The sequence below is a fragment of the Armigeres subalbatus genome, chromosome 2 (genome assembly GCF_024139115.2).
Source record: "Armigeres subalbatus isolate Guangzhou_Male chromosome 2, GZ_Asu_2, whole genome shotgun sequence".
In the NCBI taxonomy this organism is placed as follows: domain Eukaryota; kingdom Metazoa; phylum Arthropoda; class Insecta; order Diptera; family Culicidae; genus Armigeres; species Armigeres subalbatus.
In genome coordinates this window covers 70,582,399-70,603,028 of record NC_085140.1, presented here as the reverse complement: position 1 = coordinate 70,603,028, position 20,630 = coordinate 70,582,399, and the positions used below count along the sequence as shown (strand labels likewise).

General features: G+C 41.5%; 1 protein-coding gene across 4 annotated transcripts in view; it reads right to left on the bottom strand.

Annotated features, from left to right (window-relative positions):
• Nucleotides 1-20,630, bottom strand: part of LOC134208960 (LON peptidase N-terminal domain and RING finger protein 1) — a 240,212-nt gene that overhangs the window by 196,131 nt on the left and 23,451 nt on the right. For all 4 annotated transcript variants that reach the window (XM_062684931.1, XM_062684933.1, XM_062684930.1 and 1 more), the window contains exon 2: nt 15,719-17,245. In XM_062684931.1, the coding sequence (XP_062540915.1) occupies nt 15,719-16,595 (877 nt within the window). In that variant the 5' untranslated portion in view covers nt 16,596-17,245. The remainder of the gene's footprint in view (nt 1-15,718; nt 17,246-20,630) is intronic.

Genomic DNA, 20,630 nt, shown 5'->3' with positions numbered 1-20,630 from the left:
AACCCGTTTGGCAAAACAACACTTTCGGCCAAACGAATATTTCTACCAAACGGCATTTTCGGCCAAATAACCTATTCGATCAAACGACATTTTCGGCCAAGCAGCTTTTTTGCCTAAATGACCTATTCGGTAAAACGACTTTTTCGGCCAAATGACCTATTCGGCCCAACAACCATTTTGGCCAAATGTACTATCGATCAAACGAGTTTTTCGTCAAAATTATCAGTTCTGCCGTGTGTCCCTTTCGACATTTCGCTTTCTGCCAAACAACCAATCGGCCAAGTGGAATTTAGCTAAATGACTTTCCTCTGTCCCTCCTTGAGCGCCACAGGAAAAGGATAGTTGGTTAGATAAGAAGGTACTTAATCTAAAGCAAGTCGCCTTGGTAAGCGATCAAATAGCTATTTTGCTCGAAGCAAATTAGTAAGCAGTAATTTACTGAACCGCGCAATGGAGAATCAAATCGTCAAAATAGATCGCGCGATCGTTCTGCGTGCACGAAAAAACACGAATACACGTGTATGTTTTTTACCAATTTACCAATTTCATGTTTCTCTCTCTCCTACGTATCCAGCCTACAAAATCCCCCAAAATCAATATCAACAGAAAAAAGTTATTTTCCCATGAAAATTCACAACCCATGATAACAGCTGATAAATGGATTACCCAAATCTCACGCAATCACACTCAGCATTGCATGATATGATGTTGCGACGATAATCACCACTCACTTTGAGGCTCATGCTGGCGCAATCATCCAGTTTCTCGTCACCATCCCTGCTCAGCAGCGCAAATACCAGCGCGCAACCACTTACCCAAGAGAAATGATCCAACCTGCTTGCAAACGGAGCACCTGGCCCCGTACCGTACCGTTCGGTAATCACCCCGAGAAGGCACCATAATGCCAGTTGGATATTCTTTTTCGAATCTGATCGTGATCGTTCAGTAATGTCGCAATGCCAAGCGATTGCCCGAAGCGTGAAGTTCATTTGAGTCAATGCAGTCTAAATAGATTTTTAAACTATAAAATTTAAACAAGACGGTGAATGATTTCGGCAAGTAGGACTCTGAAGGTGCTCTGAATATCAAAAAAAATATTAAACGATAGCAACCAATTGTGTCCTTTCATCGAAATTCCAATAAACCAATTAACAATTGCCCCATTACGTATCGCTGTAATTCCATAAGCCATATGTCTGAATAATGAACATTACCCAACAACAAATTGAGCAATCCGCGCATAAATTGGCTACCGAAAAGGTTGCCTCTGTGCGCTGGCTGGCTGGCTGGATGAAGTGCCCTTAAACGCCTACCAGCATCACCAGCGCGCGACCAGCCATCCAGCGACTACTGGCTGGGGGCTGCTGGCTGGCTAATTCACGAAAGAGTACTCACGCGAGCGCAAGCGAGACACCTGAAACGAGCTCAAGGTTAGCTTTAATGTCGGTTATTCAACTGCCTCTTACCAACAGCAGCGCAATGTGCCTCGCTCTCTATGCAGCAGTCTCTATGTCTGCCACCAAATATGAGACTGGCTCAAGATGTTATATAATTCGCATTTATTCCATTTTAGTCCGGGCCAGCAACCGGTTCATAACGCGATGGTTGCGGTTTGAGAGAAAAGTTCAGCGCAACAATACACGGGGCCCAACGTCGTCGCGCCGCCGCTGGCCATGTTTCGTGGCGTATGATTATGCGAGCCGAAGTACTATTTTTGGGTGGCAATAAATGGCGACAACTTCTGACAGCCCTGGCTCACTGATAGCCTTATCGGGGCAGTAGTATAAGTGGGACACTTGATGAGATACTCGGCGGAGCACTTGACGCCACCCGTTTTGCAGCTTTCGACATGTCGAACAAGCTACCGGTGCGGTGCCGTGGAAGCTTGCTGTCGTAATTGGCGTAATCGTCTTCGGAGTTATGGTTGTGAATCTGGGGCTAAATAAGGTAACCGCGATAGCTCGATGAAAACTGCGAATTCATTTACAAATAGCAAATTGTTGGTCGATCTCTGTGGCCTAAGCAAATCGGTCCAATATCGCCAATTACTACGCAGCACCAAGCACACTGACTCATTTCCTTATTTTTGCAAACAACCACAGAAAAAATCACAAGACATCCGATGTTTGTCCCAGAAATAGAGGTCACCATGCTCCACTTTGTGGCCACCTATCGTAATGAGTCGTTCATCATTTTCTGCCAAAAAGCGGTCGGTAATTGAGCTCGCGCTCCCGACTGACATGGTTTACCGGCCTCTATGTGCTCGACCATCATCGCATCGCGCTCGTCGTGTGAGGTGCGTAACATCTGTTCGTAATCTTGGCGCGCTCATCATAAGCATCACTTCTGTGTGTTATGAGTTGTCCAAACTGGCACCACACCGACCGTCAGAAAGGGGTCTGCGACGACGATGGATGAGTTGTGGAGCAGAAGACAAAAAAAATGAAGATGGTTGTGATGACGATTATGATGGTTTGTAGAGAGGTAAGAGCAAGTGTGTAACATGTGTTGTCGGTTGTTATGTGATATGCTTTGATTGCGCGAGTTATTATTGACCGTAATTCGAGCTCGGAATGTTTTCTTATGTCGCGAAGCCGCAGGAAAGAAAATTATCCCAACAATGTGCGATCCTAAGATGTTTTTAGAATTCTGTAATAAGTTTTGCGTAGTCGAACATATCTAAGTTTCCTCTTATTATTATTATTTTTGAAATTTTCACTTTTCAATTTATTTGGAGATCTAATCAAAAGTCGTCTAAACTTTTCCATAGGAAGCGGTATTGGGAAAACTCAAATTTTTAAAACTCCTGGACGATTCGAATCAAGCCTAAGTTTAAACTCACCGAAATCACAAACCAAACACCAACCAGCACCATTTGACTTATCCATTTTTATTAGTTCTCGTTTGACAATTGAGTTTATCAAAAGTGTGAAATAGAATGAAATATGTCGACTAGGAAAGGCGTGATGTTATTGAAAAAGGCATACTTTTTAAATTCGGTTTCACTTTTCCTTAAAATCATATTTACTCAAAGAGTAATCGGCAATTCTCCCAGAAATTTTATGAAGTGAGATTGTCCGGGCAGTGTTTCATTTTTTCATTTATTTAGTTAACGTCTAAACAGATAACACTGAATCAACAATTTGACGCCACAATGCACGGTTCGAGGCCGCATCTCTCCATCCTCGGATACGCACCACGCTCGCCAAGTCCGGGCAGTGTACAGAAGTAATTTTGGAAATTGTCAAAACAATTGAGGAATTCTAAAAACATCTGCGAAAGTCTGCGAATATCAGAATGAGCCTGAATCTTATCCAGAAGCAGTTTCGATAATTTCCAGAATAACAATTCTCTCAAAAAATATTAAAAATGGACTTTAAACATTTTCGAAAATTTTCTACAAGCGTTGGTCCTTAAGGCGTCGTCTGTTGGGAAATCGATCAAAGTTTTGCATCTTGTATTAGGAGAGAGAGGTTCTTCCATACTATTAGAATATAATTATATCTACGGCACTATTACCAGAGTTTGTCTAGAAATGTCTGAAGCCGTTCAAACAGTTTCCAAAAGATATCTTATCTATGGACATTCGGGTATATCTCAAAATTCAACTGAATTATTGATTTCTTTAGGAAATTGTATCTATTTTTGCAAAAAGTTATAAAAAGACAGAAACACCGTTTTCGACCACAGGTCGTACAGACTGAGCACTTAACACCTAGACAAGGGACAGGTCACTTAACACCAGGCATGACACCCAGTGGATCAGTGGAGAATTTTTCGATCACTAAAAGTTTCCTCTTGCCGGGCGGGAATCGAACCCACACTCCATAGCCCACGCGTTTAGACGGTTGACGTCGCTAACCGCACGGCCACGAAGCCCACTCATGTGGATTTTTATCAAAATTGCTTCCAGAATTCATCATGCACTATTATTTAGATATCGTCTGTTCAACTTCCATAACCTTTGTAGCATGCTCGAAAAGTCGTTTCTTGAATTCTTGCAGCTGATTATCAGCAGCGTTTTTGAATATTCAATTTAATCATGCAGATGGTTCTCGCGGAAGTCGTAGCATCCATAAATCATCATTAATGCCAACCATCAAAAAACATCTGGGTTTTACTTAAACTGTTTGGAAAACACTTTTCTATCTTCGTCAGGATTTCTACAATAAGTTATCTTTCAGAATTTTTGTTTTAATTTCATCTGGATATCGTCCAGAAGACATTGTTGCTTAAGAGTCTCTCTTATAAGACAAAAAAAAAACATTGTTGCTTTTCAATTTGTAGTAAGAAAAGTTTCTGCAAACTAATGATTTTTTTTTGCAAAAGCCGCCATTTTCAAATTTCTTGTAGATTTTTAAATTCGTCTGAATTTCTTTTAGAAGCCGAGCTTCGTAGTTGGCTTTGCCACGGAAGGATGCATTTTTTCCACGTTTGACATTTTTCCATCGTATGGAGCAAACTCAAAAAAGTGTGTAGTGAAGACAGAGTAGTGAAGAATAATTTATTTCGAAGAAGAAAAATCAAATCTGATCAACTGCTTTCGGATCTGGGACCCATGGAAACTATCGGAAGCCCTATGATAATAACGAGATCTGACCCAGAGATACAAATTTGGTTAGATCGAGAAAATTATACTTAAAAAAACGACAGAGCCACTATCTTCGACCACCGGTATTATTATTGTTTATTTTCATACTACCAAAGCTTCTTATTTTTAATTCTCATTATTGTAAATAAAGTACAGAACTAACAGAAAAATGATTGTATTCATATAGGGCGAATGACGGCTTTGGCAGGTTTTGTTCTATTATTGTCAGGGTTTTTTATGACTGATTATGCTCAAATTTGGTCTAACCATTTTTTGAATATCAAAGAATAATGTGGCCAAATTTCATGAAATTTGGTCGACAAAACTCCCCTGACAATAATAGAACAAAACCTGCCAAAGCCGTCTTTTCCCCTATATGATAATTGTGGATCTTTTCAAATTTTTCCATTTTGTGTATTCCGCAAAGTTCTTCCGCAGGTGTCAAAGTTTTACAGCAAGCCTGCAAATCTTCAATACCGCGATCGGCGTGACAATGGGTCAAATGGAGGTGAGAATGAGTCACTGTTTCAACTAGGGGAACTGTACCGGTTTTGGCCATGTTCCTAATTTGGGCAATTTTGCGAATAACTCCAAAAATAAACCAATTCGCAAGGGTTTCATTAGTTCCAGCAAGAGATATATCCCTCACCCTTCAACGCTTCTTTCAATTGATCGATTATTTTTGAAAAATATGTATTTTTCAGGCTTGGCCAAATTAGGCACTAAGTTGGACAAAACCGGTGCACTTCCCCTACTTAGAAAGCTTGTTGAATGGATTGAATGTATCTGAGGGCAAGAAGATTAAAATATAAGAGACCTTTTTGAACGATTTTACTCTACGACCTACAGGCTTCCGGTGAGAGCGATGACCTATTCTCAGACCCATTGTCACCCCCTATGGCGGTACATTGAAACAAAAACCTGGGGCCTCATTGCGCCTCTCCTTTCGACAGCTCTTTCGTATGACAGTTTGCATGGTTTGCTCGTTTCGAATGGAGGTGCGCAATGCCACCCCTGGTATTTGGCATTGTCATCGTAGAATGCCATGCCAAACAGCAGAGAAAAAGTATGAAGAGGCAGCTGCGGTAGTTTTAAAATTCAACCGGAAAGAGGAATATTTTCTCTGGTACAGCCATGTTAGATTGTTCATGCATCTATTTAAATAACGATTTTGATAAATAAAAATTAGTTGGATCATCGACTAATTTAACAAAATTCTGACACAACCGTTGCTTAGATTACATCATTTACCAAGGTGAACCATTTTCTAAGTAATGATGACCGTAAGGAAGTTACCGGCGCCATTATTGACCCTGCAAAAGTTGAGCTTCCGGAACGTGCACATTAAGGATGGGGTGCTAATCCCAAGACACGTCTGTTGGCTCCCTGTGCAATTCTGCTAGTTCTGGCTTATCACGGAGTAGCAACTACGAATTGTGTGGTCATCTCATGCTCATGCTCATTTAAACTTCTTTTAGAAGCCCTTTTAATTTATTTATTCTAGATGACATTCCTCTGAATATCGAGAATTTCCACGAATATCAAACTTTTTTCCGGATTCGGTCATCTGAATAATTCCAGAAGTTATTCGGACTTTTTCCAGAAAAGATTTGAAATCTGATTTTATTTTGAAGCCATCTGAATTTTTGCAAATTGTCATTTGGAATTTACTGGACAATCATTTGAAATTTTCCCAATTTACAAAACCTTCAATGATTTACGCACAATTAAATAATGTCTAGACAATTAGGACATTATTAATGTATCCACAAAACATCGAAATACATTTGTCGCCTTCCAAACAAAAAGAACATCAGGCGACAAAACATTAAAATTGGGAGCGGGACCATTTGGGCAGCATCCCCTATTACCGTCCGCAACTTTAATAACCCGACCGCGTTCCAACCAAATGGCTTGATTTTTTGTACATCACTAGATATCGACAGAAACTAACCATGTACTAAAAAACAAGTAATTCGGTTGTAATGCGCTCGAGTAATGAACGTTGCGTATATCAGAAGAGCAACCGTTATTCCGAGCGTCATTATTTCGAATAAGCTACCACCCTGAAAGACTTGTTTCAGACTTGGTGTAGTATTCTTGACCGCAAGACACTAACCCGTTCCCGGCTCGTCATCAGTCTTCCGCAAGAATCCGGATCCTTGTTTATTTTCCTTACTTCGGACACCACTCCTTTTCTCTTTACCTGTATCTCTCCTCCCTCTCCAAGATCCATCACTCTTCTCCCCAGGTCCCCCAAGTCTATCCGTTCGTTTGTATTCGTGCATGTTATTGTGTTATGACGTCATGCGCATCAGCGAACAATCATAGAACCCTACATCCCACTCTTCATTTAAAACAATTTTTAAACACAAAACAATTTTGACAGTTTTGGGTTCTACAGCGATTTCAATAATATCAACCTATTTTCTATTCGCATTTTCAGTAGCCCATCTGTCCATAGAGTGCAATTTCAAAACGTACACTATACGAGCACTATCTCTTCTCTCCCTTCATTTTATAATGCATTTTTAGCATCATTTTTTGGTTCAATTCCAGAATTCACCCCATGTTTATAAATCCAAATTACTAAACCACTGAACCTGCTTTGTAAATCTTAAACGTTTCGCAATTAAAATAATCGTTATGATGTCGCTTTTCATAGCAACAAACTACTCTATCGTTGTGGAACATCGATTTTCAGCAATCGATTTTCCCAAATCAGCAATCATCAGTTGATTCCCAAATCGACTTTCATTTAAGTGACTCACCGCTTCTACTGATTCCCAAATCAGCAAACACTCGATTCCGACATCAACTTTTAATCACTTTACTCACACCACCACCGACTCCCAAATCAGCCAACATCAGTCGATTCTCAAATCGACTCTATCAATTGACTTACTACCTCCACTGATTCCCAAATCAGTTAACATCGGTCTGTTCTGTCTTTTTTCATATTTTCAGCTACCTGTACTAAGGCTGATGTCCATGTTTTCGCCTTGAGCAAATAAAATGATTGGATAATTCTTTGCGCGCATTTGCGTCAAATAAAACTAAATACCTAGCAGTTCTTATGAAAGATGCGTTCAGTTAGCAGAATCCATCGACTAGATTAGTGGTCCTCAGCATGCTTACTATCAAGGGCCGCACAGAAATTTCGAGTTGTTATAGCGAGCCGTAGCATATTTTATTTGTGTGATATTTTTCAAACGAAATTATGGGACATTTCGTTCTACAGGTTTTATCGCCGTTGCTGACCTCGAGTCTCTTTGCAGTAGCAGACTTGACACGAAACTTCACCAAAGCATGTTTTCGGCTCAGTTGACGGAAAATATTTCAAGCTTTTTTTTTCAAATGATTTTGATTGTATGTCGATCGATTCTGTAATTTCGTTCTTATGTTTTTATGGCTGACGTTTATTGTGCACTATAACAACGGAAGCAAAAAAAAATGACAGAACATATATGGGCTAACTGTCAAATCTACCGTTTCCGCCGCGTTCCGCTGTATTCCGTGGGGGCCACAACATGTCGTAGCAAATAACGAAGAATCTGAATCTGGGCCACACTCTCTTGCACATGAAAAATCTCTGATTGTCAACGGAGAATTCGGAAAACATGGTACCGTTTGAACTTAAATCGAACAGACTCATAATCCGAACACTCGTAACATGAAGATCATCTTGAATATGACTTTATTATTGAATAAAAAACGAATTTTCTCGGCAGGCGTACAGTTTAAGGACATTTTAATTGTCCAACAGTAAGATAATGTTGAGATTTTGAATTTTTGTGCTTTTTGGAATTTTAGACTGTGCTCGGCATTTGAGACAAACTTTGGCAGAATAATAAGTATTGATAGTTACAATCAATAAAATATGATTATAAAGCGCTTATATGAAAGTTCTATGTTGAAATATTTTAATTCATGTGCCATAAAGACCTCCGAAGTGAAAATGTGCTCAAATGTTCGGAATATGAATCAAACTGGTAAATATGCCAATCTTACGGAGAAACTCGCTTCGCGCAAGCAACATTCACCGGAGCATCATCAAGAAAATCTCATCAAGGAATCAGGGTCTGCTCAGTAATAAATCTACAAAAAAGCAAGCAAAATGCTACTTCTAAATGAAACCCAATTTGTTCTATTTTCCTGAACCCCGACCCCGACAATATTGACCCGGATTTGACTTAGCCATATCTAAGGAATTTCTCAGCCAAATTCACATACAAAATTTCCCAAACTGACCTCAGATTGTTGATCGGCCACACCTACATCCTGTAATCGTTGGATGAAGGATCGTCACTTGGCTACTTTTATATGGAAAAAAAATTACCTTGTCCGTCAAACATTTTTATTGCTCAATCGATTTAAAATAAAAAAAAAAATAAAAAGAAAAATTGTTTTGAACCAACATCAGACCAATTCTTCAGACCGATTCACACGTGCAGCATTTTTCCGGTTTTTGTTTTCGAATTTTAAAATAGTTAAAGGCTTAAAAAAATGTGGGTTCATTGGAAAAGTTGCCCATAAATTAGTCAAAGAATCGACTGAGACTATTGTCTATTGAGACAATTTTTTGGTCAGGAAAGCTCAATTGAACCATAACACCGCGCATGAACGTATTTATTAGTGCTTTTTTTCTGTCGAAAATGTGCTCAATACTATCTCAGACACGTCAAATAACAAATGCCGTAAACATTCTTTCAAATGCTGCGGATGCCTACCTTCAAGTAACTGGAAAGCCTAATTTGAGGGGGCTTGGAGGCCTCCTTTTAAGATGCTAGAAAATTTCCAAAAGTTCTCGAAGTATGTATAAACTTAATTTAAACTGGAAAGCTTTTTGGGGTGCCATACATCCCGTTAGATTTTAGGTCCATTTTTCATACATATTTTTCATCATGTGTTATCTTCTTATTCTTATTGGCATTACATCCCCACACTGGGACAGAGCCGCCTTGCAACTTAGTGTTCATAAGCACTTCCACAGTTATTAACTACGAGGTTTCTAAGCCAGGTTACCATTTCAGCATTCGTATATCATGAGGCTAACACGATGATACTTTGTGATGATACTTTTATGCCCAGGGAAGTCGAGACAATTTCCAATCCGAAAATTGCCTAGACCGGCACCGGGAATCGAACCCAGCCACCCTCAGCATGATCTTGCTTTGTAGCCGCGCGTCTTACCGCACGGCTCGCAACATTAAGACCACGAAATGTCAGTTGAATCTGTACATATAACATAAACATGGCAACTGTTACAAATTCAACTTTTGTGACTTTGGAGGTTGCGTTCATTTAAAGTAGTGGCTCGGAAGCCTCCTTTCAAGAGGCTCGGAAGCCTCCTTTCAAGAGGCTCGGAAGCCTCCTTTCAAGAGGCTCGGAAGCCTCCTTTCAAGAGGCTCGGAAGCCTCCTTTCAAGAGGCTCGGAAGCCTCCTTTCAAGAGGCTCGGAAGCCTCCTTTCAAGAGGCTCGGAAGCCTCCTTTCAAGAGGCTCGAAAGCCTCCTTTCGAGAGGCTCGGAAGCCTCCTTTCAAGAGGCTCAAAAGCCTCCTTTAAACAGGCTCAAAAGCCTTCCTTCAAGAGGCTCGGAAGCCTCCTTTCAAGAGGCTCGAAGCTTCCTATTAAGAGGCTCGAAAGCCTCCTTTCAAGAGGCTCGGAAGCCTCCTTTCAAGAGGCTCGGAAGCCTCCTTCCGAGAGGCATCTTTCAAGAGGTCAAGTCTTTTTCAAGAAGCTCAGGGGCATCATTGCAAAATGCTCAGAAGCCTCCTTCTAAGAGTCTTTTATACCTTTTTTTTTCAAAAGACCTCCTTTCAAGAGACTCGTAAGCATTCTTTCAAATGTCGCAGAAGCCTACTTTCAAGTGAATGGAAAGCCTAATTTCAAGAAGCTTAGAGACGTCTTTCCAAGATGCTAGAAAAAGTATGTATAAACTTAATTTAAACTGGAAACATCCCGTTAGATTTTTGTGTTATGCTTATTTGCATTTCTAGCGAAAAAATAGGGTATACCTCAATTAATGTAAAAGTTCGAAGGTGTATCTCTCAAGAAAAAGGTTTAGATCCGTCAGTCTAGCAACAAAACACGTCTGGGTTTGTTTAAAACTCAAGAATTGTTTTAATTTCTTCAAAGTTTTCCGTATTTCTTAATTCTTAGTTTGCATTTTTGTTAGCTGACTGTTTTCAGAAGATATCAGAAGTTTGTTTAGAAGGTCGATTAAAAAAATCAATTAAACTCTTTTATGTTCATGTCTAGACGAAAACAAAAAAAAAGGACATAGAATAAACTTCAAACCGAAGTTATATTAACTTTTCCTAGCAGGTGTCAGTCATTTGGAAATAATCGGCAAATCAGCAAAGTACCACACTTTGAACTGACTGGGGTGATGCAGCAACTCATAATTTTGAATTTTTTTTTACCCGTTTAAAAGTGTTTCCTAGAGTCATTTGAAATGTTTTCATAGATCATTAAGCCGCTAATTCAATCTAGTTTGTCACTTTATGTAGAGCTCATTTAGATTTATTATAGAACACACATGAACTGGTAGTAGAGATACTCTGCTTGCGTCCTCAAGGCGTATTTATTTCTTCAGATGTCGTTTAAGAGGTTTCTTTTTTGTTTTTCAGAGATCTTGACAAGAAGGTTTAAAAGCAAACGTTCAAATAGAACAAACATTAAGAAAAAACAAAAAAAAGTAAGTGTTTTTTTTTTTCAACTGGAATAAGCTTCCACGCTACTAATCCTCGAAAAATCGAAGAAATATCAGGTGCTATTTTTTTCACGTTCATTTATTTGGTAGGCTCAGGCGTGCATAACACTTTACGGAGCCATGGCTCTTTGTGATACACTCCCGGCCAAAAGGTTGGGTTCACCCTTAAAAAATATAGGCAAAAGTTTTTGGCTGTATTTTCGCCATCTTACATCCGAATTCGTTAGTTAATTCGAATTGTTAGCTCAATACAAAGAATATGAGTAGATCTTGCATCGTATAGGTAATTCAAAGTAACAATTTTATTTTTTTTTGCGCTAAATATTACAAACTTTTGGCAGATGCATATCATGCACTTGAGTAAACATTTTGATTTTTAAAAATAAAACAAGATTTTTTCGTCGAAATTTCATCAATGCATCTCAAAGATGATTAAAATTGGGTTCCGTTCCACTTTTTATTTCGAAATTTTGTGGGCCAAATTTTTAGAAAAATGAACATATTTTTACCACATAAATTTAAGAAAAATGTGTATCTTCATGTAATATTTTAGCAAATAAAAAAATGAAAATTGTGAGTTTAAAATACCTACATATTCTTTGTATTTAGCTAACAATACCCTAAATCGGATGTAAGATGGCGAAGATACGGCCAAAAACTGTTGCCTATGTCTTTCGAGGTTGAACCCAAACTTTTGGCCGGGAGTGTATGTACAATCAATATCATTTTATTATACAGTTAATAAGGGAGGGGTAAAAGCCAACGTACTCGTGGTGACTCCAAGTTAGTTTATCAGGTACTATTTAAAAAGACCGAGAAACTGATAAAATCTATTTGCCTTAAAGTGAAAATCACTTAAAAAAGATTAAAAAAAAATATCTGCCTTAAAAGTTATCCCAGTATAAGCTCATTTGGTGCGCTTTTTCTGAACCGCTCCCCTCCCCAGATACCAGCTCAATATTTTTTGAATATTTTATTGTTTTTTCAGAGATCTTTACAAGAAGGTTTAAAAAACGTCCAAATAGATCAAACATCAAGAAAAAAGGAAATATAGGGGAAATGTTCCGATCTCCATCTCACTGTACATATATCCATCTCATCGCTAAACAAAGAAATACGGCAGCAAATTCGTCGCTTCTTTTTGTCAACATGCGTGCTCACTGCTGAAAAAAAATCACAAAAATAATTTAAAAAAAACAAATTCCTTTCAATTGCTTCATTTTTGATGGGATTAAAATAGGAGCTATGAGATGAAGTGGCGAACCGTTCCCCTAGTAAGTGTTTTTTTTCCACACTACTAAACGATCACTTTATTTGGTTGGTTATTCTATATGAAGGTTGATTGTAAAGTTATGTTACAGAACTCATATAACCGTTTTTAAAATGTATGTTGGAGGAATTTCAGCAGACGAGCTATTATCTAAAGAATGCACTCATCAAAGTGTAATTCACCAAACAAAAAATTAATTCGTTTCTGAAATCCATGCGTGAAGATGTACGAAGATTTACTTTCTTCTCGAATAGGAACATTCCAGCACTTACATGGCATGAAGACGGCATGAAGCTCGTGTGAAATTGTCATGGTGCCATTAAATAAAATAACATGATCTCGCTTGAGTGAACATCACTCCAAACGGAGACAATCTTTCACTGTCGCTTCTTGATAGTGCAGAACCAGCAAAAGGTTGACAAACAGCATTCCATTCCGCACTGGAAGTATCAATCAGTAGCGGGCGGAGGGCATAAGAAGATAACGAAATTGAAGCTTGCAAACTGAACTGGGAAATACGACAGAGCTGTGCCCTTGATTCATGTTCTTGAAGTTTACGACAGTACGACCGTCGGATCAAAGAAATCACGTGAACTTTACGACTATCCTGTGAAGTCAAACGACTTTCCCGGACGCAGTAACTGGAACCAATTGCATTTTGTAGGTACTTTTTGTGCAGAGGGAAATGGAAATAAAACTGATACCGACAGGTAGTAAACTCAATTTAGTTTGCACGAAACGAGAGATTGATTCTCAGTGTCACCGTTGCTTAACGATTGTTAACTTCTTCTTGTGCTGCAGTAAGACTGTTCAGTTTTTTACGCAAGAAATTCGAAAAAAGCACCTCTGACCTTCTTTAATCCCTTAACTGTCGGAAAGAAAACAATTGCAACCAGGTGGAAAGCACTTTATTCTGAGCACTCTACTCTCGAGACCAGACATCTTTCACCCGCACTCTCAATTCAGTTATGGCGAAATTTTCGCCGTAAAAGAAAGAATAAAAAAGCTCCCTACATAATTGCCATTCTGCTGTTACACCATTCCTGCTACATAGGTACCTACTGACAGTCAACGACGGACCATAGCTCAAACCTAAGCTAAATGGAACCATACCGTCCCGCCGCGCCACGACCACATTTAGTGGGTTATTATGCGTTCCAAAATAAAAGCAATTTTCTTTGAAGTTTACTAGAAATCTATATTTATAAAACATATTTTTCCAATTTCAACCGACCCGCGGTTGAATTGTTCAAAATGAAAAATATTCTTTTGTACGCGGAATTGAGTTGACCTTTATTTCTACTTTATTTCACGATTTTCTTGCAGCTGCCTCATCGAATTGAGTCATACCCGACCACCACCGCCGCCAAAGGTAGGTAATGGAACACACGACAAACGATCGGCTCGGATGGCCATACCCAGTTTCAGTGCAGGTTTCTGTAAAGTGTTGAACCACCCCTCCCTTCTCGGTCGTTTTCTTTTGCTCTTTTTACCACCCACGCGCCCACCACGTCAAGGCGTCACTGGTCTGCATGGTGTGTCGCCCTACTGCAATTGGATCGTAACAGCGCGCAGGGGAGCAGGAGGGCCACCGCTCAGCATCAGTGCAGCGAATTATAATTGTGCAACATGAGATAGAGACGGAGCGATAGGTCAACCACGATGATGTGGAGGCTGTGCAGCTCGGTTCGGTCTTGTGTAATGAATAGTCGGCAAATGTAACTCGATTGCGCGAAATTGGTCGGTTTCGAACGAGCAGTGTTGCTTAGCTCCAATGTTGCGAAACTTGATTCCATAAGTAGGTTGGCGCAAACGTGCTGATTTTGTGGGTGTGCTTTCAACATTGATTTTGTGGACAAAATAGTATTTGGATTCTAAGCTATCATTTGGATTTAGCGAATCAAACAAACTAAATTGGAATGATTTAGAAGAATTAGTAACACCTAAACATCTATCAGGAGCCACGAGGAAGAATTAATTATTTCTCTGAAACTTCTAGCAGCCAATTCTCACAATTTATTAGCACTCTGCTAAAGAAAGTAAAATATTTTCCTAACAAAAGTCATCCCAACATCTTTCAGAAGACGGTCGCAAAATACCAAATGACCAGTTCCTCAAAAAAAATCCACACTTTTCATGTTGTCGTCCAGATTTTTTCCAAAAGTCGTTTAAACTTTTTCCAGAAGTCGCCTAGACTTCTCCCAGAAGTCGTCTAGACTTCTCCCAGAAGTCGTCTAGACTTCTCCCAGAAGTCGTCTAGACTTCTCCCAGAAGTCGTCTAGACTTCTCCCAGAAGTCGTCTAGACTTCTCCCAGAGTCGTCTAAACTTCTCCCAGAACTCGTCTAGACTTCTTCCAGAAGTCGTCTAGACTTCTTCCAGAAGTCGTCTAGACTTCTTCCAGAAGTCGTCAAGACTTAACCAAGAAGTGGTCTAGAATTCACCCAGAAGTCGTCTAGACTTCTCCCAGAAGTCGTCTAGAAGTCGTCTAGACTTCTCCCAGAAGTCGTCTAGACTTCTCCCAGAAGTCGTCTAGACTTCTCCCAGAAGTCGTCTAGACTTCTCCCAGAAGTCGTCTAGACTTCTTCCAGAAGTCGTCTAGACTTCTTCCAGAAGTCGTCTAGACTTCTTCCAGAAGTCGTCTAGACTTCTTCCAGAAGTCGTCTAGACTTCTTCCAGAAGTCGTCTAGACTTCTTCCAGAAGTCGTCTAGACTTCTTCCAGAAGTCGTCTAGATTTCTTCCAGAAGTCGTCTAGACTTCTTCCAGCGGTCTTCCAGTATTTTCGAAGTCGTCAGGACTTCTGAAAGTTGGAAGTCCACATGGAGGAAGTTCCATGTGAGGTTGTAGGTACATGAATTCATTTGGGCATTGGTAAGAATTACGCAAAATAATTTTAGGATTTCTACTAAAAGCGACTCTAATATTCGTCTAGACTTCAACAAATAGTAATTCAACTGTTATACGTAAATGTTTCGTTCCTTATCAAAATAATTGTTCCTCCAGAATCAGAACCAGTTACTGCAGAAATAGAAGATTTCTATGACTGATACTGTCAACCATTGTGTTTAAGTGTTAAATTTCCAGTTGTATTCTATTTGAAATGTCTAAAACATTACCAAACTTCTAATCAAATGTTTCACTTACCGTATTCAAGACTCTGGTTGCAGCAACGCAGCGCCTCGTCCAAGGCATCGTACTCCAGATGCCGCTGGGCTTCCTCGTTGATCTCGGCCGCTTTCAGCTCCGCCCCCCACCACCTTTCGACTAGCCGTCGCACCAAAATATCCTGCTCGAACCCTATCACTCCCGCGCTGTCACTGTCACCACCCCGTCCCCCAACAGCAGCCGCCCCCACCACCGGTATGTCCGGTCCTTGCTTGTCATGGTTGGGCGCTACTGTGGCCATAGCCAGCGAAGAAGCCGCACTAACCATCGACAACGAGGCAGTGGCCGTCGAAAGCGGGCTCGGTAGCAACGTCAACGTGGTACCGGCCGTCGCCGATGAACCGGACGTTACCGTGGCTTGCGGCAGCAAACCACCGACGCCCGATGAGATCGTCGGAAACTTCTGACTGCACACGGTGCACTGGCTGTGGCCGAAGCAACACTGCCGGCAAAAGGTATGCCCGCAGTTCGCCGTCACCGGAAACCGAAGTATGTCCTCACAAATTGGACAACACAGCGGGTCTACGGAACTATTGCTACAAAATTTGTTCACACTAACACTAGACTCGCCGATACGCTTGGAGATGACGGTCGCGATCAGCAGTTCGGTCAAATGCTTCAGCCGGTTCAGACGGCCAGCGTCTGTGTTGGCGGGCCACTCCTTGATGCGGCCGATGAACACCGAAAATGGCTTCCGCTGATGTTGAAACTGCTGGTGTGGCTGCTGCAGACGACCACTGCCGCCCGGTTCGGTCGATCCCTGCATCTCGCGCAGGTACTGCTCGAACAGGTTTTCAAACTCAAACGGATCGCAGATCATCTCACTAAATTCATCCAGATCTGTCATCGTGGCCATTCTCCACCTCTACGAACGCAAAGGCGGCCTCTGCCAAGAAACGCGGCGTTAAACTCTGGTGCGAAATCGCCAACGATTAATTAATTTTCACTAACTACCAGGCGTGGACCGATCTCTTCTTGGCGGTTGTTCTTTTGCTTCACTCTTCAAGTCGCGCGAGGCTAACCGACTTATTTACGTTGCGGGAATTTTCGTATACACAAATCGGCACAAGCACTCCCAAATTCTTTACTTTCTCGGCTGGGATTAGGACGCATCGGATGACAACACGTGCGCTACTGAGGCGGCGACGGTGGGACCGCTAATTGCGTAATTTTTCACGAAAATCCCACTCGCTTTCGAATTGAAGTCGAATTGCTTCGCGCACTCACTCTTGATACCCTGACCCTGAATGGGTGGCACCACCAAACACTTTTATTAATAAAGACGCAGCCGCCTGCCTTCGTTATCTTCTTGCTTTTGTGGATGGCGCGGAAAATTTCATTAAATTTGCACAGACACACTTTTCACCGGGGTGTTTTTTTTTTGTTTGCTACTTCCCTTCTCGGGTTGTAAGGCCGTCCAAGCTGGAGATGAGTCGTCGGCAGGTCCTGCACAGCGGTGCACACTACACTCCGTGCGGTTGGGGCGCTCCTATTCTAGCTGATTGGCTGGAAAGAAAATCCGAGAGCCGGAAGAAAAGAAGAAAATGGGAACCTGTCAGTCAGCAGTCAATGGCGGGGCCACAAATTGACGTCTTGAGTGATAAACCCGGCTCTTGTGTTGGAGAGTGGCAATTGCATGGTACGTAGGTGCTGGTGTTGAATTGGATGGCCATGCCAGCTGGTTGGGGGGCCACTCAAGGTTTGGTTCAGTAATTGAAATATGTACATTTTCGATATTAAAATTTCAAGGACATTACGGTCTTTTTGGTATGGAGTTATGATATTTCTCTGTATGACTAATCCAGTTTTCCGAAGTTAATCGAATTTAATCGTTGCCTAAACGAATGAGCTATATGTCTATTGAGACTAGTTGGTAATACTCATACATATTATTTATGAGTACTGTAATCCGGGGGAACTTTGATCACCGGGGTATCATTGATCAATTTAATCAATTTTCAAGAAATGAATAAACAGCATGAGTTAGGTATCCTAATCTTGACTAAATTTGCTGACTAATGACATAACTTTCGGATTAATTTGCTTTTGTTTTATTTTTCCAAAATTTGAAAAATAAAATCAACATTATTTTTTGAACTCACAGCAAGCTGCCAAAAAAGCAGACAAAACCAAAAAAATAACAAAAAAATTAGGCTCATACCTATAATTGTGTGATAAGTTATTTTATTTTCTTGGTTTATTTATATTTTTGTTTCACAATTTTAATTTTTATTGTTGAAAACCCAGATAATTCCACCTAGCGGTGATGGTGCGTTCCATTTAGAAACCTTTGGAAATCGTATTGTGAGAAACAAAAATTTGATTGATCGCTTAGTCGCAGCTTCCCAAACGTTAATAAATTAAGGTGACACGGGAAGCACGAACAATCATCAAATCGTCATAATTTTTATCATTGAATGCATAACTATTTTTCTACAACAAATATGATTTTGAAAAAGCATCACCGGCGCGTGCTTACTCGCAATCTACATGCTGATACATTTACAGTTACATCAAACAACAGAAAACCGAAATACGCCGCTCCAAAATTACGAGGTGACAATGCTAGAAAGAGACAAAAGATACGAAAAATAACACGGTGTGTAGTGCCTCCCCGAGTCACCTTAAGGGGGCCAGACAATCAGTTTTAGATTTGCAATGCAGAAATAAAAAGCATTCTTTTATAGGCACGGACGGAATTGATTTTGAGGGAATGAGAAAAAAATGCCAGTTTGGCCCAAAATGTGTAAGGGTCAACCCGCTAAAGGGCTGGGTTTTCTTTCAACAGATCTAACCGAACTGAGAGTCCACTCGAATATAGAAGACATCAGAGACGCATCAACCCGCGCAAGGGTTAGATTTTCATTCAACAAATTCAACCGGATCCAACATCCATAGAGACGCAAGGGTTGAATTTTCTTCAAAGAGATCCAAACTAATCCAACGTCTGCACAGGCGCAACAACCCGCGCAAGACATGGATTTTCATTTAACAGATCCAACCGAGTCCAACGTCCACTAAGACGCAAGGGTCGGGTTCTCTTTAAACCCCGATCAAGGATGGGATTTTCTTTCAACAGATCAAACAGGATCCAACGCCCACTCAAACAGAGTAACCCACTTGAGGAATGGATTTGTTTTCCACAGAACCAAGTGAAGGTCAACTCAGACGCTCAAATCCGCTTAAAGGTTGGGGTTGTCTTTCGACAGATCCAACCGAGTTGAACGTCCGAGTTGAACGAACTCAAAAGGATCAACCCACTAAAAGATTGGATTTTCTTCCAACAAGCCGGATCCACGGATCGGACTCTCGGTGGTAGTTACCAATTGTTCACCAAGGTTGAGAGTAGTTTCAGCCATTCCGTCGCCATCGGAGTGCCGGAAGATATCCCGTCGGTCGGTCGTTGGTGTCCGGCTTCGCGGGAAAATTCCAATTGCGATAGCCAACGTCTACATATCCCGTCGGTCGGTCGTTGGCGTCCGGCTTCGCGGGAAAATTCCAATTACGATAACTAACGTCTCCGTCCCATGCCGCGCCTTCCCCGCCGGTATGTAATATTATCCAAAACGCTACTTCCTCCTCCTGCTTATCGGGGGCATGAACGCCCATCATCCTATGTGGAAAGAGGCCAGTGCCGAGCCTGTTGGAAGCGTTTGAAGAAGGTGATCTCGTCACGCTCAACGACGGGTCTCCCACCATTTCCAACGGGCACTCCGCTACCGCCATTGACGACTCCATCCGCGCATTTCCTGGAAAGCCGGTACGGACTTGTATGGCAGCAACCACTATGCCAACCAAATCTCTGCCAACGCATCCCCTCCTGTCGCAACATGCTAAGGCATCCCCTCCTGTCGATGTCAAAAGGCGCCGTTGGAGATACGTTAAGCAGATCAAAAGGAGTACGAGCACACTATGTTCATTGTTTGCGCGGAACAACCTTCCACTTCTCTCACCGAATTCACCAATAAAGTCATCACCATTGCCCAACAAACCGTTCCGCAATCCAGTGGAAGCCCTGGCCGTCGAGTACTCAGGTGGTGGACTGAGGAGCCAGGCGTAAGGGTTTGCGCGCTTTTAGGAGGCTCAACCAGGTCACATGCTCTGGAAACGTACGGGCAATGTAAGTCAGTTTTTGAGGAGGCGAAATCTAAGCAGTCAGTGGGAGGATTCTATAGACAGCATTAATCCGACTCAAACCGCTGCCGAACTATGGAAGCGGGTGAATGCGATTAGTGGCACATCAAGGACGGTACCCATCCACCTTTACCTGGGCAACCAAACGATTTCTGATCCCTCACAGGTCGCTAACACGCTAGGTGAATACTTTTCCTCTCTGGTGGCTACCTCCAAATTACCGACCGAGTTCCAACGAACTATAACTACTCGTGGTCCAACCCTCAGCAACATCATTATTCCGACGGACCCCTCCAACTACCAACTGACTGTTGAACTAACTTTTTCAGCAGGTGAGTTGGCCCACGCTCTTGCAAAGTGCAACGGGAACTCATCCGGACCGGACCTCCGGTTGCGAAAACTCTCCTCCTACAACTCGTCAACGACGTCTTTCTTGACGAATGATAGGAGCTTTGTTGTCCCAGTCCGGAAGTTAAGAACGTCGTGGTCGAAAGGATCCCTGTAGAAACAAGGATTGAAACGCAGGCGACAGTAAGTGCCTTTTACCGCTGGGCCTCTTCCGTCGGATTCGAAATGAACGCTGGTAAGTGTTTCCTGTCCACCACCAACTTACATGGCCGTCTATCAAACTCGGCCTCGAACCGGGAAAGAGTTCGAGTTTTCGGTGTAGACATCGATCGGCGGCTCACCTTCATACCGCATTTCCGGGCGGTGAAGGTCGCTTGCAAGTCCCTGATTAACCCAAAGAAAACCCTGG